This window comes from Simochromis diagramma, unplaced genomic scaffold (genome assembly GCF_900408965.1).
Source record: "Simochromis diagramma unplaced genomic scaffold, fSimDia1.1 OVJJ01000802.1, whole genome shotgun sequence".
Classification (NCBI taxonomy): domain Eukaryota; kingdom Metazoa; phylum Chordata; class Actinopteri; order Cichliformes; family Cichlidae; genus Simochromis; species Simochromis diagramma.
Genome location: NW_024387492.1, coordinates 7,274,738 through 7,292,865, shown reverse-complemented (window position 1 = coordinate 7,292,865; position 18,128 = coordinate 7,274,738). Strand labels below are relative to the sequence as shown.

Sequence of the window (18,128 nt, the reverse complement as noted above, 5' to 3'; positions counted from 1 at the left end):
AGGACTGGTATAGATAACAACTTTCAGGCTTATGTGCAGCCTTGTGACCTATTACAGATTAATGTGAGAAGTGGAGCTGCACAAAAATTCTAATGTAATCTTTGGATAATGGTTTAGTAGAAGGTGGGGGGCTGGAGTATTTAGACATTTTACTTACGTAAAGGTAATAAAGTATATAAAAATATAAAGCAAGAGCAGAAAACTGCATAACATAGGCATACTTAAATTTTCCCCTCAAAATTCCCTGATTCTGAGACGCTACTGGAGGGATGCTCATCGTTGTTCCTAAAGAAATTCCCTGGCCTAATGCTTGACTTCATTAATGCACAGCAAAGCATTTAGTGAGGTTTTGCAGAATGCGGACTGAGCCACCACTCGCATCAGAATGGAAATGTTTCACCTTTGGATAAACCTAATCTCTCAAGACAACCTTACATCTAAGAGTTCAATAGGGGCAGAGTGTGAAAGTTCTTCATTTAACTAGTCACCCATCTACAGTATTTCGAGATAGTTTGCTTCCAAGAACTGAGAATTTCTTGTCATTTATCATATTATTTACGTACTTTGTTACGAAAAGCTAGTCATAAAAACATAATTTGTTCCCATTTCTTTTGTTGGATGCACAAAAAAATGCCAAAGGTAAATACGGTTGACAGGGATAAAATAGTATCTTTGCTCCAACAAGGTGGTTCCCAAAGAACTATTACTTAAAACTTGGCATATTTCACCATGGTGTGCATGGTGTCCTTAAAACATTTGAAGAAACTGGACAATTGGAGGACAAAAGAAGAATGATTTCTAATCTCAATGAGAGTTTTACCTGGATAACTAAAGGACTAATAGAAAACAAGAAGTGGCAGGCCTTAAAAAAAGACTATGTACAGCTGATGAACCATATCTGAAAGTTATGTACTTAAGGTCAAACACAGCTCCTGAAAAATTATGTGATTATGAATGCAGAAAGGTACAGTCAGATTTTGATCTACCATGTTTTGCAATCTGGAACGCATCTCATTGGTAATGGTTTAATTTGTCAGCTTGAAAATGATCCCAACCACACTCACAATGCAATAAAAGCATATGTGATTAGAAAAACACACAATGGAACACTATCGATCATGGATTGGCCTCCCCAGAGCTTGGAGGTGGACAATACTGAAGCAATGTGGGGTCATATTGATGGAGAATGGAAGAAAAGAAAGCCAAAATCCAAAGAAAGAGCTATGAATGTTCTTCAATAAGCCAGGATAATTATTATTAAAGAAATGACAAGAAAGCTTGCCTGAGAGAGGGCTGAAGAATATAGAATATGTCAATAGAAGGTGGTCATTAAGGTGGTTTTTGCCTCTCTTTTTCTATGTGTCTATGTACGTTTTCATAAATCTCTCTACTTCTTTCACATTCTCCCAGAAAAATATACTTAAAACTTTTTCAGAGCACTGTACATCTGAAGGAGTTGAACAGTAGTTCGTTCCCTTTTGAGTTTTATTTTTGAAAGACAAAGCCGGAAGTCTTCCGCGCACTTCCGCGTAGCTTGACTCTTGGAACTGAAGACGCCCATTTCCAGTCCACACCCGCCCGGCTGCTGGATCGATCCTCCCCTCTTCAGTTGCTGGATCGTCACCCTGGATGCCGATCAGCACCGCTATTCTACCGCAACAGGTAAAAGAATAGAAATCATTCCCACGCTTATACCGAACAAAATGCATGACTTGCTGGATACTGTCGCTGAAGATTTTCTTCCCCTCTACCTGTTCTTTCAAGGTAAGTGGGATGTCCTGCTTTATTAAACCCAGCATTTAAAAAGGCGAGGCAGTGCAGCGTATTAACAACGAGGTTTGTCTACCTGCAGTACAGCCCATTGTTAATGTTTCATCCTGAAAATACGTGGAGCTCTCAAACCTGTCTCTGAGCCACTAGTGCCAGTCTTTTGTCTGCGTTATGGATGAAGAGCACCCCATATGGCTGAAAACTGGTTCTTCAGATCTTTTCACTGTTTACTTATTAATTTTTCTTGTTTGAATAAGGCGGAGAAGAGGAAAAGGAAAACTAACCTGGATTTAAAGAGAAATTCATTTTTTAAAGCAGTCAAAATAGATTTAGGCTTTAAATTACTAGTCTTTTTTTCAAGATAATATAATTATCTATGTATATTATTAGATATATACTGTCTAATAATATATATACTATGTGCAACAACAACAAGCAGGGAATGGCATATTGTTTTTATGATAAAAGGTGTAACTCCAAAGGTTATTCCTGTGTTCCCTCAGGTACTACTTAAAGGAAATGACATGCTTCCCTGTGACTATTAAACATGCTGAAAATCACTGCTGTGTTTAACCTGAGGGAGAAAATCTATGTGATATTTCTCAAAGTCACTTTAACGGTCTGCTGGGTGTCTGTGCTCACCTTCTTAGGCCCAGCAATTTCCCTAAAAGGTGACTTACATTTGGCGCTTCCTCCGTTAAAAGATGGAAAATATAACACGAGGAGGGCCTCCGGTTCGAAGCCCGTCAAATGCGTCTGTTATCTTTATTTTTCCTGATATAAAAAAGTGTCATCAGCTGTTTAATAGTTGAGCAAAGGTGTGAATTTCCATTCTTATATATGAGATGACTGGGGCAGCTTTGGATGTTTATGCACGTACGTGTTGAATCACTGCAGCAAAGACTAATTATAGAGATTGCTTTGTGTGTGCGTGTGTTTATGTGTGTGTTCTGCTGCCCTCGGTGAAAACAGAACGAGGAGACTTTCTTTGCTGAAGTGGCAAAGTCCATGTGACTGCAATTTCTGTGACATCTGTGCTTTATCCCAGAAGGGACTGTTGCATATCCACCTGCCGAGACTCAAAGCGTTGCGTAATATCCACACGTTCACATAAGTGTACAATACACCAGCGTGTTCACTGGTGTGGTGAAAGAGGAACCTGATGTGCTTCAGAGTCCATTCTCATATAGCAGTTACAGTGGCATGGATGCTGTATTGAGGTTAATTTGGCATTATTATTATTGTGTCTTAAGTATGTGGGGAAGAAGGTGAGGTTGGAGGTGCTGCTGAGTGTGTGTTTTTCACTTTGGGGGTGGGGGGAGTGTACAGGAAGTTAAAAAAAAAAAAGTGAATCATTTCATTGAGCTGACCTATAAACGTACCAAAAGGATTAGAATGATTCTTCTGTCGGAAGCGTCCCCAATTTTCACCTGTAGCCCACTGGGGGGAAGGTGTGTGGCATGTGTGCGCTTGTGTGTCTGCTCTCTTGTGAATAGGAGGAAAATCCCAGCACATGCACACAGGACACACGCATGCACACAGGCTTCTTTCTTCCTCAGGCTTCGCAAAGCTTCCTGGGCTGTGTCCGCTAGAACAGGGTCCCCCTCTGTGTGAGGAGGGTGTGTTGGACACACTCCGCGCACACAGGCCGAAACATTGATATTCACGTCAGACCGGTCCAGTGTGGTGCACACAGGTGTCAATCAGCATGCTGGGCAGAGTCAAAGGTTCTTTGATTCATTTTGTTCCTCAGCACTGCTGGCCCTTAAAGGATTTATGTCTTATTCCTCATATTAGAAACTTTCAAAATGCTTAATGCAATGTTATTTTTAAACATCAGTGTAACATCAAGGCTAGCTTTGCAACTGCTGGCTTTGCAACATCAACCTGTGTAAGTATGAAAATAGCGTGTGCCATTTGTTCTTCATTTGCTTCTTAAAGACGCCAAAACTAGAACTAAACTTGCGCTGCAAAGTAATTTGTTCTATGCTCAAATTTTTAATGGTTTATTTTCCGTTATGATTATTTTTGTAGTATTTCGTGTCCAAAAGTTCATTCGGGGATCTGGCATGATTTGAAGTAGCATTGTGAGATGACTGTGTTTCTCTCCACTACATCTGCCATACCAGCAGGGGCCGAGCTGCAAGGTAAATCAAATCAAAGACGCATAATGGCATTTTAAAGTTATTTTCAGACATCCAAGGGACTTCAATCAGTGTACCATTTTGTTGTGAACCTGTGCAGGTACAGTCACTGTTGATGTAGAGGGTGTCCTCTTTCCTCTTTTGTTGATTCAGTGCCGTTGTCATCCAGGATATAGCATGTCCTGTTTAAACAGTGGAGTCTCTTCTCTAACCTAGCCAACGGGAGATATTGTTATATTTGACACCAGGTACACCTCAGGGTACAGGGTTGTGTATAAGGGTGGATGAGACTCTGCTAAAGGCCTATGCATGTTTGCACATGGAAGTGTTAGGTACACGCAAATAGCATAGCGCCATGTGAAAAAGAAAGTTTCCACAGGACTCTGTGCAGTCCTGGGAAAATCTAAGTACATCCTTTAAGAGCATTTAAGCGGGTAAGAAGCAGCTAGGTGGTGCTAATCCAATGCACTTGATTAACTGATGATCATCAAGTGTGAGCACCTCTGAGGCAGACGTTTTGGCAGTTCAGTTGTTTGTTAACACAGTGACACATCATCTCAGACCATACAGGCCGCAGTTAGCATGTTAGGTGTTAACGTTTGTGAGAGTACAGTTAGAAAAAGACTGTAGAAGTATGGATTTTTTTTGGAGGCGTTGCCTGGAGAAAGTCTCTAAAAGGAATATGGCAGTATTGCTTAGACTAGACAAGACTTCTGGAACAATGTTCCTTGGACAGACAAGACCAAAGTGGAGATGTTTGGCCATAATGCACAGCACCATGTTTGGAGAAAACCCAAACACAGCATATCAGCACAAACCTCTCATACCAGTGGTCGAGCATGGTGGTGCAGGGGTGATGATTTGGGCTTATTTTGTAGCCACAGGTCCCGGGTACCTTGCAGTCACTGAGTTAACCATGAACTCCTCTGTATACCAAAGTATTCTAGAGTCAAATGGGAGTCCATCTGTCTGACAGCTGAATTTTGACTAATGTAGCAGGACAGTGATCCCAAGCACAGCAGCAAATCCACAGCAGAGCAGCTGAAAAGAAAAGATTCAAGGTGTTGCGATGGCCCAGTCGTGGCCCAGTCCAGAACTCAACCTGGTTCAAATGCTGTAGTGGGACATTGAAGGTGCTGTGAATAAACAAATGAGTTAGGGGAGTCTATGTTAGCTGTCATAGGGAGAGAGGCAGGGGACACCCTGGATAGGTCACCATTCTGTCACAGGGCTTAAATATGGAGAAAGACAACCATTCACGCCTGTGGCCAATTTAGATTCACTAATTACTCTAACCCTGTGTATGGGACTGGGGACGATACCAGAGTACCTGGATAGAATAAACTCCACACAGAAAGGCAGCAACCAGACTGCATATGAAAATAACAGTGCTAAGCACCAGATCACTATGGCATCCCTAATCATGAGGGATACTTAGTTTTTCTTAGAAGATTGCATAGAATACTTTGAAGACATTACTTTTTCCACTAGTGCACATGTACTCACACACAGAGACACATACACATAGATGAGCAAACTGCCAACTTTCTGTGTATATATGTGTTAAAAGAATATTTCATTACTTATAGGACCTCATCTCGGGTGAGACACTGATGAGGTTTTAGTACATGGTGATGAGTTAGCCACACAGTTTCAACAGATGGCAACAACAAGGAAAAGTGAGATCACTTCAAGTGAAGTGGGAGACTGAGCACTGTAAATCTTTACTGGGTGTAAAGAGAGGTCCATGTATTTGCTTTCTGTTCTTTTCTTTCTTTCTTTTTTTCCAAAGAACATAATTTGCATCATCATTTTGATGCTTGAATCCACACACCAGCAAAGATGAGTCATAGATAGGGAACAGAGGCTCCAGAAAGTCACTGAACTGAAAAGAGGCATGCAAGTACAGCACAATGTGTTTCTTCAAGCTTAATCGCAATGTGTTGCTGTAAAGGTGAGCTGCATTTTCTATGTACAGGCAGTTCGTGCCAGAATATAATATCTAGACTATATCTCGTTTTTTGGGTTTTTTTTTTTTTTGTTAAATAAAACTTCCCACACAACCCGTGGGTTGTCATGTTCAGGCTTGTGGAACAAGCTGCAGTCAGGTCCATATGTTTTTGGACAATGACACATATTCTTTGTTGTAATTTTGCATCTGTATACCACCACACTGGATTTTAAGTCAAAGAATCAACATTTGATTAAAGTGCAGACTTTTATCTTTAATGGATTTAGCAAAAACACGGTCCCCCATTTTTAGAGACTCAAAAGAAATTGGTCCAACTAAAATAATTTTAAATATGGGGATTGCTGGAGAATATTTAGCAGTTAATAAGTGTCTGAAGTCTAAAACCCACGGGCATCACCAAATGCTGTGTGTGGTCCTTTAAGATACTTTAGCAGGCCTTTACTGGAGCCACCTTCAGTTGCTGCTTGTTTGTCGGCCTCTGTATTCAGCTTCAACTTCAGTAACTAAAGAGTATGCTGTGTTGTGTTGACTGAGTGACCATTGAACAATATCCTTTTTCTTTGGTGTGAGAAACACTTGGTTGTTTATGGAGTTTGTTCTTGCATTGGTACTGTAAGTTGTTGTGAAGCTGTTGAGAACCATGGAAATAATTCTGTGGTATTTCAGGCATGTCGGTGTTGCTGAGCTAACCAGTGCATTCATTCTATTTAAGAATGTACCAGATTGTTGATTCTTGCTATCTGTCTCTGGTTTTCCAGCCTAATGATAGCCTCCCTCACTTGCACTGATGTCTCTCTGGACCTCATATTCATACTTTTACTGAATGGTTACCAAATACAAGTTCAGCAAGTGGAATCAACTCCAGATCTACCTATCGATTTATCCAATTACTGTTAAGGCTCAGAGAAATGTGTATAAAAATGGCTGTAATTCTTAAATAGCTAATGCGGTACGCTTGCAATACGCTTTAATTAAAGCTGAAATTACATATTGTTTGCTTGATGTAAAATACACATTCAGTCTCATATTGATATGGTCCCTTATTTTGCACACTGTACATAGATGGCAGTAATGTGCAAAATACATGTATACTCGCATATTTTTATACAAAGAACTACAGTAATGTGTATAGCTTTAATAATATTTCGACACAATCTTGCATGCTTCATATTTATCTGTTTCTCATACTTCCATAGCTCTCTTGTACAATATGGAATTTCGATTCTGTGTTAGTCCTGTACATATTGCAAAACTGACGATAACATTGACTCTGACTTTTACTTATAGATCTAACTGTAAGACTTGTATAAAGGTATGCATTTCTTGCATTGCATCCAGATATTTAATTAAATGCCCTTGTAGAAAACTTACAAGCATACAAATAAATGACAAAAAATTACTTCTGCATTGATACATGAATATGAATTCTTTTGTTAATTCGATATTTCTGCTTTTGATAGAACTGACAAATATTGGTGTGTATATGTTATCTGAAATGCGCTGATGCGAAGACCATTCTATTGCAGAGTGTGATGCAGAAAAAGATGATCGTACTCTGACTGTCCTGTTTAACATGCTGTAAGGAGCTAGTTTGTGAAATCCATTGCTGAAGATTAGCCCCATTATTTTACTCCCTAAAATCTATATCATCACTCATCCCCAGAAGACAGTTTGTGTCAGCCTCCATTCACTATAAAACAATTGTTTTCCTGTAACTGCTTCCTGTGTTTCTATTTTAGTTGGTATTTTTTTCATAAAATTGGGAATTTAGTTCATAAATGTCAGTATTGTTTGCTAGTGCGCGTGAATTATTTGTTGCCTATGTTGTATATGCGCGGGTTTGCACGGAGCCGCTGGCGCAGACACTCGAGATATACCGAAGCATAAGCCTCAGTGGGCTGTTCATTGCTCTTAAGTAATTGGCAGTGCCGGCATGTACAAACAGTGATTTATACTACAAGATGGCCACAGTCTCCCCTCCAGGAATTCACACAAAAACAGGGAAGCAAATGATGGAGCAATAGTGTAATAAGAACGGAAGGGGAGTAGGAGTGGAAAGAAACTATGTGGGAATCATAAGAGATACGTTTCAATGAATGATGAATAAGAAATAGAGGAGTTGAAATAAAAAAAGACAGAGGGAGGGGTGAAGTGAGGAAAAAGTTGTGATGGAAGGACTTAGTGAAAGCAAAAAAGGAGATTGCTTAGACCTGACAAGAATCACAAGTGATGAGGAGAAACACTGCCTGTTAGCTATAGGCACGCAAAGAGAAATGAGAGGAAATAAGGAGGAAATGGATGGAGTGAAGTGGAGCGGCTAACAGAATCTTAACAACAAGATTGAAAGAGTTGCTACCTATAGGTGTGGTTTATATGCAAAATAAGCTTGAATGTCGTGGTAATTTGGGGCTTTTAATTATTGTTTTCTAACACAGACCTGGCTTTGAAGTATAGTATAAAAACCTTCTATATGGTGGGGTCGGTGAAGCTTGATGTTAGTCTGCTTTATCTATCCCAAAACCAGATTTGATTTGTGTTTGGGTTCCTGTTGGACCACCCAGTCGTGTCCAAGTTTCAACTATCCAGCTGTTGATTTCAGGTGAAGTTGAAGAATCTGGACGTAGTCCTCCTTCTTCATTATTTCATCAAATTTGTGCATTGTACCAGTAGCAGTGGCAGCAAAATAGCCCAGAGCGTGATGCTAACACCACCATGCTTAGCAGCTGGTTTCATAGGCTTGAAAGTAGGCTGTGCGATATGACCAAAATCTCATATGACGATATAACACATTTATTGTCCCGACAACGATATATATCACAAAAATTCTACATTGTCTGTAAATTCTGTGAATCTCAGGGCAACTCGACTTGTGTCAAGTGTTTTCAGCTGGGCGTCCTGTACCCGGAGTCGAGTGATTGACCGATGCATGAAACTATACATTTTTAGACATACGGTAAGTTGAAACGGCCGCAATTTTTTTTTGGCCTGTTCTAAGGTTTATTTGTTAGCACCTGACGGCTCTTTTTAGCTTCTCATCCGTAAACACTGTGCATACTATTTCACGTGATTCAGTTTATTTTGAAAAATCTCAACAGGATCTTCAGCTTTATTGTGAAAGGTTTATGTGGAAAATAAACAAGCGGACGGCGGAGCCATGCGATGGTTTTGCCGTCGCATAAAAACAGTCGCTTGTTCGTTCATAGTGTGGTTATATTAAATATAAGAGAAAGAGAGAACTTTAAGAAATAAATTCTGCAGTGACCATCAAAACAATGAAAAAATATTGCCGATAGACGTTTTCATATCAGCATCCGATATATATCGTTATATCGAACAGCCCTACTTGAAAGCCTAACTTTTAGTCCTCCAAACATGCCTTACACAAACAGTGTTTAGGAGTGGATCAAACCACTAGCTAGTTTTCCATGTTACCTGCATGGGCTTATCTGCTCCTGGGACTATGCCAAAGATCCCAACAATTAATCTCAGATTAATCAGATGGGCCAGGCTCCCTGTTGGCATACCACTTTAGATGCTGACTGCACCCAAAACAGTGATAAATTCGTATTGTTTTCAAACTGTACTTGCTTTATTAGAGTCATATATCTATATTTGTCTCAGTAAAACACAAATATTTGTCTAAGAGCATCCATACGCCTTATTAAGGTCCAGAAATTTGTATTATTACATAGTATACAAACGAGATACATAGAAAGCAAAATGTCACAGACAAAATAAACAAGCTGATACATCAAGATTTCCAAACTACAGCCACCATCTGTAATCTCAGAGCAGGCAGTAATAAAAGCAGCCTTTCTCCCAGACCACTATCATTTCTTCCCCCAGTTCTATTCTTCAGCTGTCTGTCCTCTTCTTGTGTACTGCTCCGTGCTGGCATTGTCTGTAGGCCTTCTCTGTTATTTGGTCCCCATCCTTTTCGTTTTCCCCTCTGCCTCTTCCCCTCCTCTGTCATCCCTCACCATGTTGGCCACTCACTCTGCTTTCCTTGCTTTGTTAACAAGGAGCTGATTTTTTTTTCCCTTTTTTTTTTTTTTTTTTTTTTTGCTCCTGCATGGATGTGTATCATTTCTGCCGTCTTCCCCATTCACACTTGCATTGCTTGCATTCCTCACTTATACCCCCCTTGCTTCGTGACACACACACACACACTCAAATGCACACATAACACACTCACATCTCTCTCTCTCTCTCTCTCTCTCTCTCGCTCTTTCTCTGCAGATGTCTGAGGGCTTGCCAGCTGAGTAGAGGACTTCCCTCTCTGCCCGTGCTTTCCACCTGCAACCATGAATGGTAAGAACACTTCGGGTTTTTTTGTCTTTATTGGACATGTGTTTGAGCTCATAACATCTCTGTCTATGCTAGGCAGATCTGTGGTTCTGCTGAGACAATAATGAGGGCTGGAATTTACTTTAAAGGGCAGAAAAAGGTCTGAGACCAATAAGCGGCTGTTTGTGTTATGCCTCATTTCTAAACTTTAATCTCTCCCTCTGGCCGTCCTCCTGCCAAGACCGAACATTCGAGTGCATCTGCTTTGTGCTTTGGTCAGCATGAACTCCTTTTTTTTGCTACGAGTGACTGCTTGTTTTGACTGTAACGTGTGAGGTGTGAAATCATGTTAATGGGATATTGATCTGCAAACAGAGACAAGGCTCAGGCTTTAAGTAAAACCATCTTTAATCCTACTTTTGGGGGGGGGGAGTTATTGAGCTGTAGCTTGTACAAACCCCTGCTGGAAAGAGGGTCAGTCTAAAGTAATATGGCAGGATTGTCTTCATTAATTTTAAAGGTGTTTATATGCACTGTAGTTGCACGTCAAACCAAAACAGGCATTTCAGCAGCAGCCTGTTTAGCGCTCCAGACTAACTCTGCTGTCTTGCTTTGGTTCTGACTTTGACTTTTGTATCTTTATAAACCCCATCAGTTTCAAAGAAGTGATTTCCATGGACTAAGATGCATGCACAGTTGGAGTAGCGATCCAGAAACTTGACCAGATACAAAGGGACTGGGACTTCATTCTCTGTGGAGGACACTTGGTTCACTATACAGTACTATGGAAAAGCCTAGAGCTGCCAGTCCTTTCTTTATATTTTGCTAGGAAAGTGGAAAATAGTTGCAGTGATTTATTGAAACGTGCAAACCTACATGGGTATTCAGTGTTTAAGGTCAAAACAAAAGTTAATAAGCTTGAAATGATAGCTTTTTTAAAAAAAAAAAAAAAAAAAGATAATGTAATTGTAAAATGGTTCTTTCAAAATAAGTGTGACTGAATTAAAAGATAGTAAAATAGTTTCTCATCCCAAGATATCAGCAGCAGCAGATCCTGTATATCCTGTATATTCATTAACATGGTGAATGGTACTCATGGCCATTCATCAATGATCAGTGGTTGTGACAATTTGCATATTAATGATTAAGAAACTGACATCACAGCAAATGTACTCTTTGTAAGGTTGGGAAAACCTGCAGTCAGCTGAGACTGAAGAAGTCACTTGGATGAGTGACAAATTGTTTCTCCCTTTGAAAACACTACTTCACATGAACAAAATAAACTTTCTGATGATTGAGCATCAGGACTGCCACAAATACTGTGGTGCGCTCCACATGATGCGACGTCAAATTCAGCACACGACACTTGCTGCAGATAAAGCCCCAAACCATGATGGAGCCTCCACCGTGTTTTACAGATGGCTGTAAACTACGACTGCAGCTATCATTTATTTTAGTAATAAATTAATCTAATGATTATTCCATTGATTAGTCGAGTAATCGGATAAGAAATACTTTTGTCTTATTATTGAGCAATAGTAAATATTCAAAACAGAAAAAATACTTTTAAAATATCCTGATTATTGTTTTCATTTTAGAAATTTGAGTGTTTTTTGTTTCATCTGTCAACCCCCCCCCCCCCCTGTGCCATATGAAAATTTCTTTTTTAAGAAAACATTTTCTTAAATGCAAAAATGTATAAATACTCTAAAGTAAAGTCAAATAAAATACATGTGCAATCAAAACTAAGTCATAAAAAGTTCATCTTTACTTTGACTTCTTGGAAAGCTTTGAGTTTTTGTACGTGTTTCTGCATGTTTAAGTGTTTGTAAGCCTTTAAAGGAGAATGTGGTGGCTATAGTGAGGAGAAGCGAACATATCAGTGTTCTGAAATTGGCCCTGTGCTTTGATGCAACGTTTTTGTGCTGCTGAAAACACGACATTATGATGGTGTAGACCTTAATTAATATTAACAATAATTCAGTGTCCACCCTAAAATCCCTCAGGTCGGTGGCTCAGAGTTTTACTGGCCCATGGACATTTTTATTGGCCTGCGAAAAAAGCTTTAATTTTTATATCTTTAAATATTAACACAATTTAATTGAGAGAGTATTTTATAGAAATTCACTTTCAGTCTAAAAATGTTATAACCCCTTGAAATAAATATGGTCTAGTGCATACCATGCCCCCCTTTAGACTCACCCCTGTTCGAGTCCATGTAAAAAAGGACGGCTGCCGTCAGCCTTCAGCAAGCTTTATAATTTAATTTGGTGTCAGACCAAGTTAAAAGTTCATCTGCATATTTTAATACAGCTTCTGGAGGATTACTGCAGATTTTTCACTGTGGATGACAGCGTGACAGCGGATGGAGCAGCTACAGAGTTGGCTATTTTGGGTTTTTTTTTCTCTAGTCAGAGTTTGTTGATGGGTGCTCACTTTTTCCCAGTAAAGTTTTTAAAGGTCATCTTCCACTGTTCATTAAACAAAATGTTGAAGCAGAGAATTTGTGTCGAAAATTTTTTGTAATCGAATTATTCGAAATACTCAATGAATCGTTGCAGCCCTAATGTAAACAGTCCATGTTCTGCCTTTCTTGATTCCCTCAGAACCATCACTCCAGAGTCCAGTTCATGTATATTTTGGCACACCTCAGCCTCATACCCATTCCTCTCTGTTAGCCTTCCTTAAGAATGACATCTTGGCAGCCACCCTTCTTCAGTGAACTGTAGATGGATCAGCTGAAGGGGTTGATGTATCTGTCAGGTCTTTGCCTGGTGTGTTTCCTATTTCTTAAGGACATGAGTTTTAGATGCTGTTCATCTAGATAGTTTTAGGTTGGCTATTATGTGTAGACACAACACTAGTTCATCTCTTGAGTTAGGGGCCATTTTTTGTGATTCAGTGATTCATACATCAGTGTTAGGTGGCAAACAAATTAAAAAAAAAAAAACAAGTAAAAACAAAACATTCCTGTGAAAGTGGTCCGGTACAAGGACTGGATTGAAGAAGAGAAAAAGCAGTGGAATGAAAGAAAAGTTTAAAAGACCTTCTGCTCTAGAAAAGGCTCAAGAGCACATTAAAAATGACAGGAAAGTCTATCTAGCTGCTTTCTGTGTGTCTGTCTTTGTTATTGTTCCGAGTTGAAGGTGATTCAGCGTTTTTGCCCTTTCTGTGAACCACAGTTCTCAGTAGTGTGTGTGTGTGTGTGTGTGTGTGTGTGTGTGTGTGTGTGTGTGTGTGTGTGTGTGTGTGTGTGTGTGTGTGTGTGTGTGTGTGTGTGTTTTGTCTTCATCCTTTGATCGCAGAACATAGTTACCGTTCCTCAAAGCCCTCTGTGGAAAACCCCTAAGAGGGAATGTGTGTGTCTGCGTGTGCGTCTTATCTACACACCTAATTTTTCAGTCTAACAGAGCACCAAAACGCACAACTACCCTCTCTATGCGCTTTAATCCCATCCAGCTGAATGGCACGGAGGGGAGAATCAAGAAACATGTAATCGGTATATGATGAGCTCCTCCGAGGGAACATATTATATGGGAGGCAGAGCTATTTGCGCTATTACACTCTCATTAACACAGTGAGCCTGCAATGAGGCATTTGCACAGTCATTAGTCAGTGAATTTTAAAAACAGGTGAATTTTATGCAACAGTCGTAGAGGAGAAGTGCGTGTTTGTGCGTACACCGAAGCTTTGCAGAGACTGTTGATCCAATGCAGTTATCTGAACCATCAACTTGTCCTCCCCGGGTGAGGTGTTTGATATGTAAATAGTTATAAAAGCAGTGATGTGGTTTCCCTCGGAGTACGAGAGCTGGGTGTTTGGGGTATTGACTCGAGCGTCTCCTTAGGATTTAGCAGCCACCTAGACAACGGCACACAGGCTGACAAAGGGAAGTGAAAGCACACAAAGTAAAGGCGGCTGAGTAGGTGAGCCGTGGTACTGTTGGTTTAATAAAGTCTGTAGATGATGGTGCTGTGGATCCTGTTCCGTAAGAGTTAGGGACGTGATATTTTTTTTTTTTTTTTTTTTTTTTTTTTTTCTGTTTGGTCTCAATAATGTCTGAAGGTAGATTTTCAAAAACTTCTTGTTGTCATTAAATCAAGAAATACCTGCTATTACCTGCTACTGGCAGGTATAGAAGACAACACAGTACACTGACTCACACTGATACAGGCTGACTCAGTCATGGCAGTACACAACACTGAGCAACCCCTCTTTTCTATATATTTTGCTTCCAAGGAGCCAGACTTTATTGTAATTTTTTAAAGTGCTCTTGAGGCTTTCTGAAGGTCTTTTTAAATGTTTTATTTTTACATTGACTGCTTTTTGTCTCTTTTTCAGTTCTTGTACTTGACTACTTGCTTAAAACTGACCTATGAATCATTCAATCACAAAAAGGCCCCTAATTCAAGTTATGAACAAGTGTTGTGTCTACACATTACAGACTTGAGTTGAATCTGTGAAAAATGTCAGAGATGACGCAGTGACAGGCATAAAATAGTTTTTCTGCACCAACAAGGTGATTCCCAAATAGGTGTTAGCTGAAAACCTGGCATATGTCAGCATGGTGTGCATTTGTAGGCCTATAAAACTACAGCAGACGAACGGCATCTAAAAGTTATTTTCTTGATAAATGTCCTTGATAAATTGGGGGAAAATTGTCTGACTCTTCTGTTGATCCATGTACTCTTCACTCAAGCCTCACTGGTCTCAGTGGAAGGGTGGCTGTCAAGAAAACCTTCTTAAGGAAGCGAAACAGAGAGAAAAGGCTCAAGTATGCCAAATTACACAAGAACTAGACTGCATTGGAAAATCAGTGTCAGCAGGTCTGATGGAGTGATGAATCCAAATTAGGATTTTTGCTTTGAATTTTTGTCAGTATGTGCAGAGGAGGTCAGGAGAGCGGTAAAACTGAGTGTCTACAGTCTTCTGTAAAAGCTGGTGAAGGCTCAGTCATAGTTTGAGCCTGGACTTCAACATGACGCAGTGTGGACTAATCGTGACAGAGAAATGAAGAAAAGGCAGCCAACACCAACAAAAGTGCTTTGTAAAGTACCAGAGAACTCCTCTTGAAAATTACTTAAAAATGTTGCACGAAAGCTTGTCTATGTCATGATCTGTGTGCAGCAGGCAGGAGTGGAGGACCAACGTGCACGACACAAGACAGCAAAATTAAACTGAGAGTGCAGCTTTTATTGCTGGACAGCAAAAGAACAGAAAACTAAATACGCTAGGAATCACAACAAGGTTTAACAGGCAGACACAACACACAGCCAGGTATGAGGGTGTGAACGTACATTAACGAGGTGACACAGGGCTTAAATACACACTGGAGTAATCAGGAAATGGGAGACAGGAGGGAAACGCAGCTGGGAGAAATCAGACTTAACAAGACAAGGGAAGCAAAACTAGACACACTGACATGAGACACGGACTTTCAAAGTAACACAGGAAACACAGCAGGCCCAGACTAGACACCAAACTACACTAACACGAGGATAATAATAATAATAATAATAGTCAGAACAGCACAACTAAGGAATCAGAACCTAAACCATAATACAAAATAATACAAAAACACAAGAAAAAGAAGATGCTGGGTCAGAATGACCCAGAACCTTGACAGCCTAAGCGTGCCATGTTAGAATTGTCTGTTTATGCCTTACGTAATGAAACTACTGCACACATTTCCCATTTCCCCAATAAAATATAAAGAAACGAGGGTGACTCAGTACTGTACGGCCTTATTAAAAGCATAAATCATATTCAATCAAATTAGTGTAAAATCCTTACATACCCAATCCACATTTCATAACAAGTGCCTGAAATTTGCAAATACTGTGAATATGTATCAAGAGTGTGGAACCCTGTAGTGTTCAGTGTCAGGTTATGTATACTAGTAAATCGTAACTGTACCATCTTTTTATCAGGAGTCATACCGAGTGGCCACATGTTTCCAGTATAAGTATCAAGCCACAGAAGACCCCTATGGATTCGGTCATGGCTGTGTAAGAAGCTTTGCAGTGCCCCACTTACTCACATAGCATTCAGCCCTCACTGACACACAGACTGAATCGACTGACAGGCCTGTGGATGTGGCCATGCGAGCTACATGTCCCAGTGGCACTGTGCTAAATCTCGCCTTCCTTTTCTTACCTACAATAGCTTCAAATGGGGGCTTTCACAGCCAATGAGACAATGTGAAGAATACTCACATCTCTGTGAGAGATTAATTACTTTCTCCTTTTCATGGCAGCATTTTGCTGACGGTGGCTAAAAGTGGGTCGGCCGCTGTGTGCTGCTAACATTGGCTTTATCGGGGGAAAAGCGTCCACCTTAACAGGTGTTGCTGGTGGTGGTTTCGGGCGGTTTGTGTAGACACTGAAACCATATCAGAGGTTTGGCTAGAATATTTCCTAACAAACAAACAAACCATTATCAGTGTTTGATTGTATCTGCTCCCACATTTAGAAAAAGACATTGGATCTTCTTGCTCTTAACTCTAAAGTTGCTCTACTTTCATTTTCTGGCTACGTAGCGTGCTGTTACTGAAGCTCTACACTCCATTGTGTCATTCTTCTGTATATGAAGTATGTTAAGCAAAGGTCAGTGGATTGTTTGGGTTAGAGCTAGGGTGGAAGCTCCATCATGGGCAGGGTGGTATTTCCTGAAGCACTTGAATAAATTAGAGCCTGGAAGCCATGTCTCTGAAGACAGGATCCCGTAATCGCTCAAAAGACTTTTTTTTTTTTTTTTTTTTAATACTAATGTTCTGAAAAGACAGTTTTTGTCTGTTTGAATATTTTATAATCTACTAGAGTGATTAGAATTTGAGGTGTCTTTCAATATTTCTCTCCTTTTACTATAATAATATAATATTATTATATTTAATACAACAATAAGAAGTTGATTGTTATCTTTGAGACTCTAGCATTTTCTGGTTTGAGCTATTTTTATTATAAAAGTGAGAAAACGGGTTTGATCGTGATCCTTACTGCAAGTTAATGTTGCCTTCGTTCCCAAACTAGATCCCACTTTATTTATTTATTTCTTTGTGAAATCTTGGTGCACATTTTGCTTTATGTCTGTACCACCGTGATCAATATGGTAACAGCTGTCAGCATGAAGGAAGCGCATCTGTCGAGCAGAGAGTGATGAGCTTAAAAAAGAACACGAAAAAGTTTGTTGTTTGTCCCAGTTGAGTCGTGTTTGTGTCGGTTTCCCATTCCAACGTGTTTCTAGATTCACTGCATTAGCCTAGCGTCACTTCTTTTATACATCCCTCTCCTTCTGTACGCGCCGCGAGGCTTATTATCTGTCATTGTCTCCTTATCTTCATCTGTTGTTCAGTTGCTGCGATGAGGGGAGAGCCGTCGGTGCATACCGTCAGTTCTTTGCCACAAAATGTCTTCGAAGCTTCCAAGTTCCGTGAAAGAAGTTTGAGAGAAGGCGTAAAATATGTCCCGATTGTGTTATGGTTTGATGGATTCAAGCTCTTCCTTTATGATGAATTGATTATCGTCCTTGAATATAAACTTTCACTCCCCCGCCGTTAAAAGTCGTTCCGTGAAATTGAGGAAGACTTGAGTTTCGAATCCGTCACACAGCACATCAGACTTCATCTTTAATTCATGGCCAACCCTCAACTTACCTTGAGATATGCAAGAGTGCAGCTGGGGTGAAAAAAAGCTGACTGGACATTTTTATACATTAATCATCATCGTGAGCTGCTTAAGAGAGTTTTCATCTCAGCTGAAAATCTCATTTGGATTGGAAATTATGCACACATTTTGTATGGTTTGGTAGAGGAATAAAAGACTAAGCTGAATTTTGTATTAGCGCATCTGCCCGGGGATCCATCGCTGACTTTAAATGTGTTTGAATTTGTTTGTGGAGACGGGTGGATCACTCCCCTCCCATAATAGCTTAAATTTATAGAGCTTTCTTCTTTTATG

At 40.0% G+C, this 18,128-nt stretch overlaps 1 protein-coding gene across 2 annotated transcripts in view; it reads left to right on the top strand.

Annotated features, from left to right (window-relative positions):
• Positions 1 to 1,535: 1,535 nt before the first annotated feature.
• itsn2a (intersectin 2a) overlaps positions 1,536 to 18,128 on the top strand; it is a 43,809-nt gene continuing 27,216 nt past the window's right edge. The window contains exons 1-3 of one of the 2 annotated variants that reach the window (XM_040017082.1): positions 1,669 to 3,661; positions 3,805 to 8,485; positions 10,126 to 10,197. In XM_040017082.1, the coding sequence (XP_039873016.1) occupies positions 10,191 to 10,197 (7 nt within the window). In that variant the 5' untranslated portion in view covers positions 1,669 to 3,661; positions 3,805 to 8,485; positions 10,126 to 10,190. The other variant, XM_040017083.1, reaches the window with a different exon arrangement.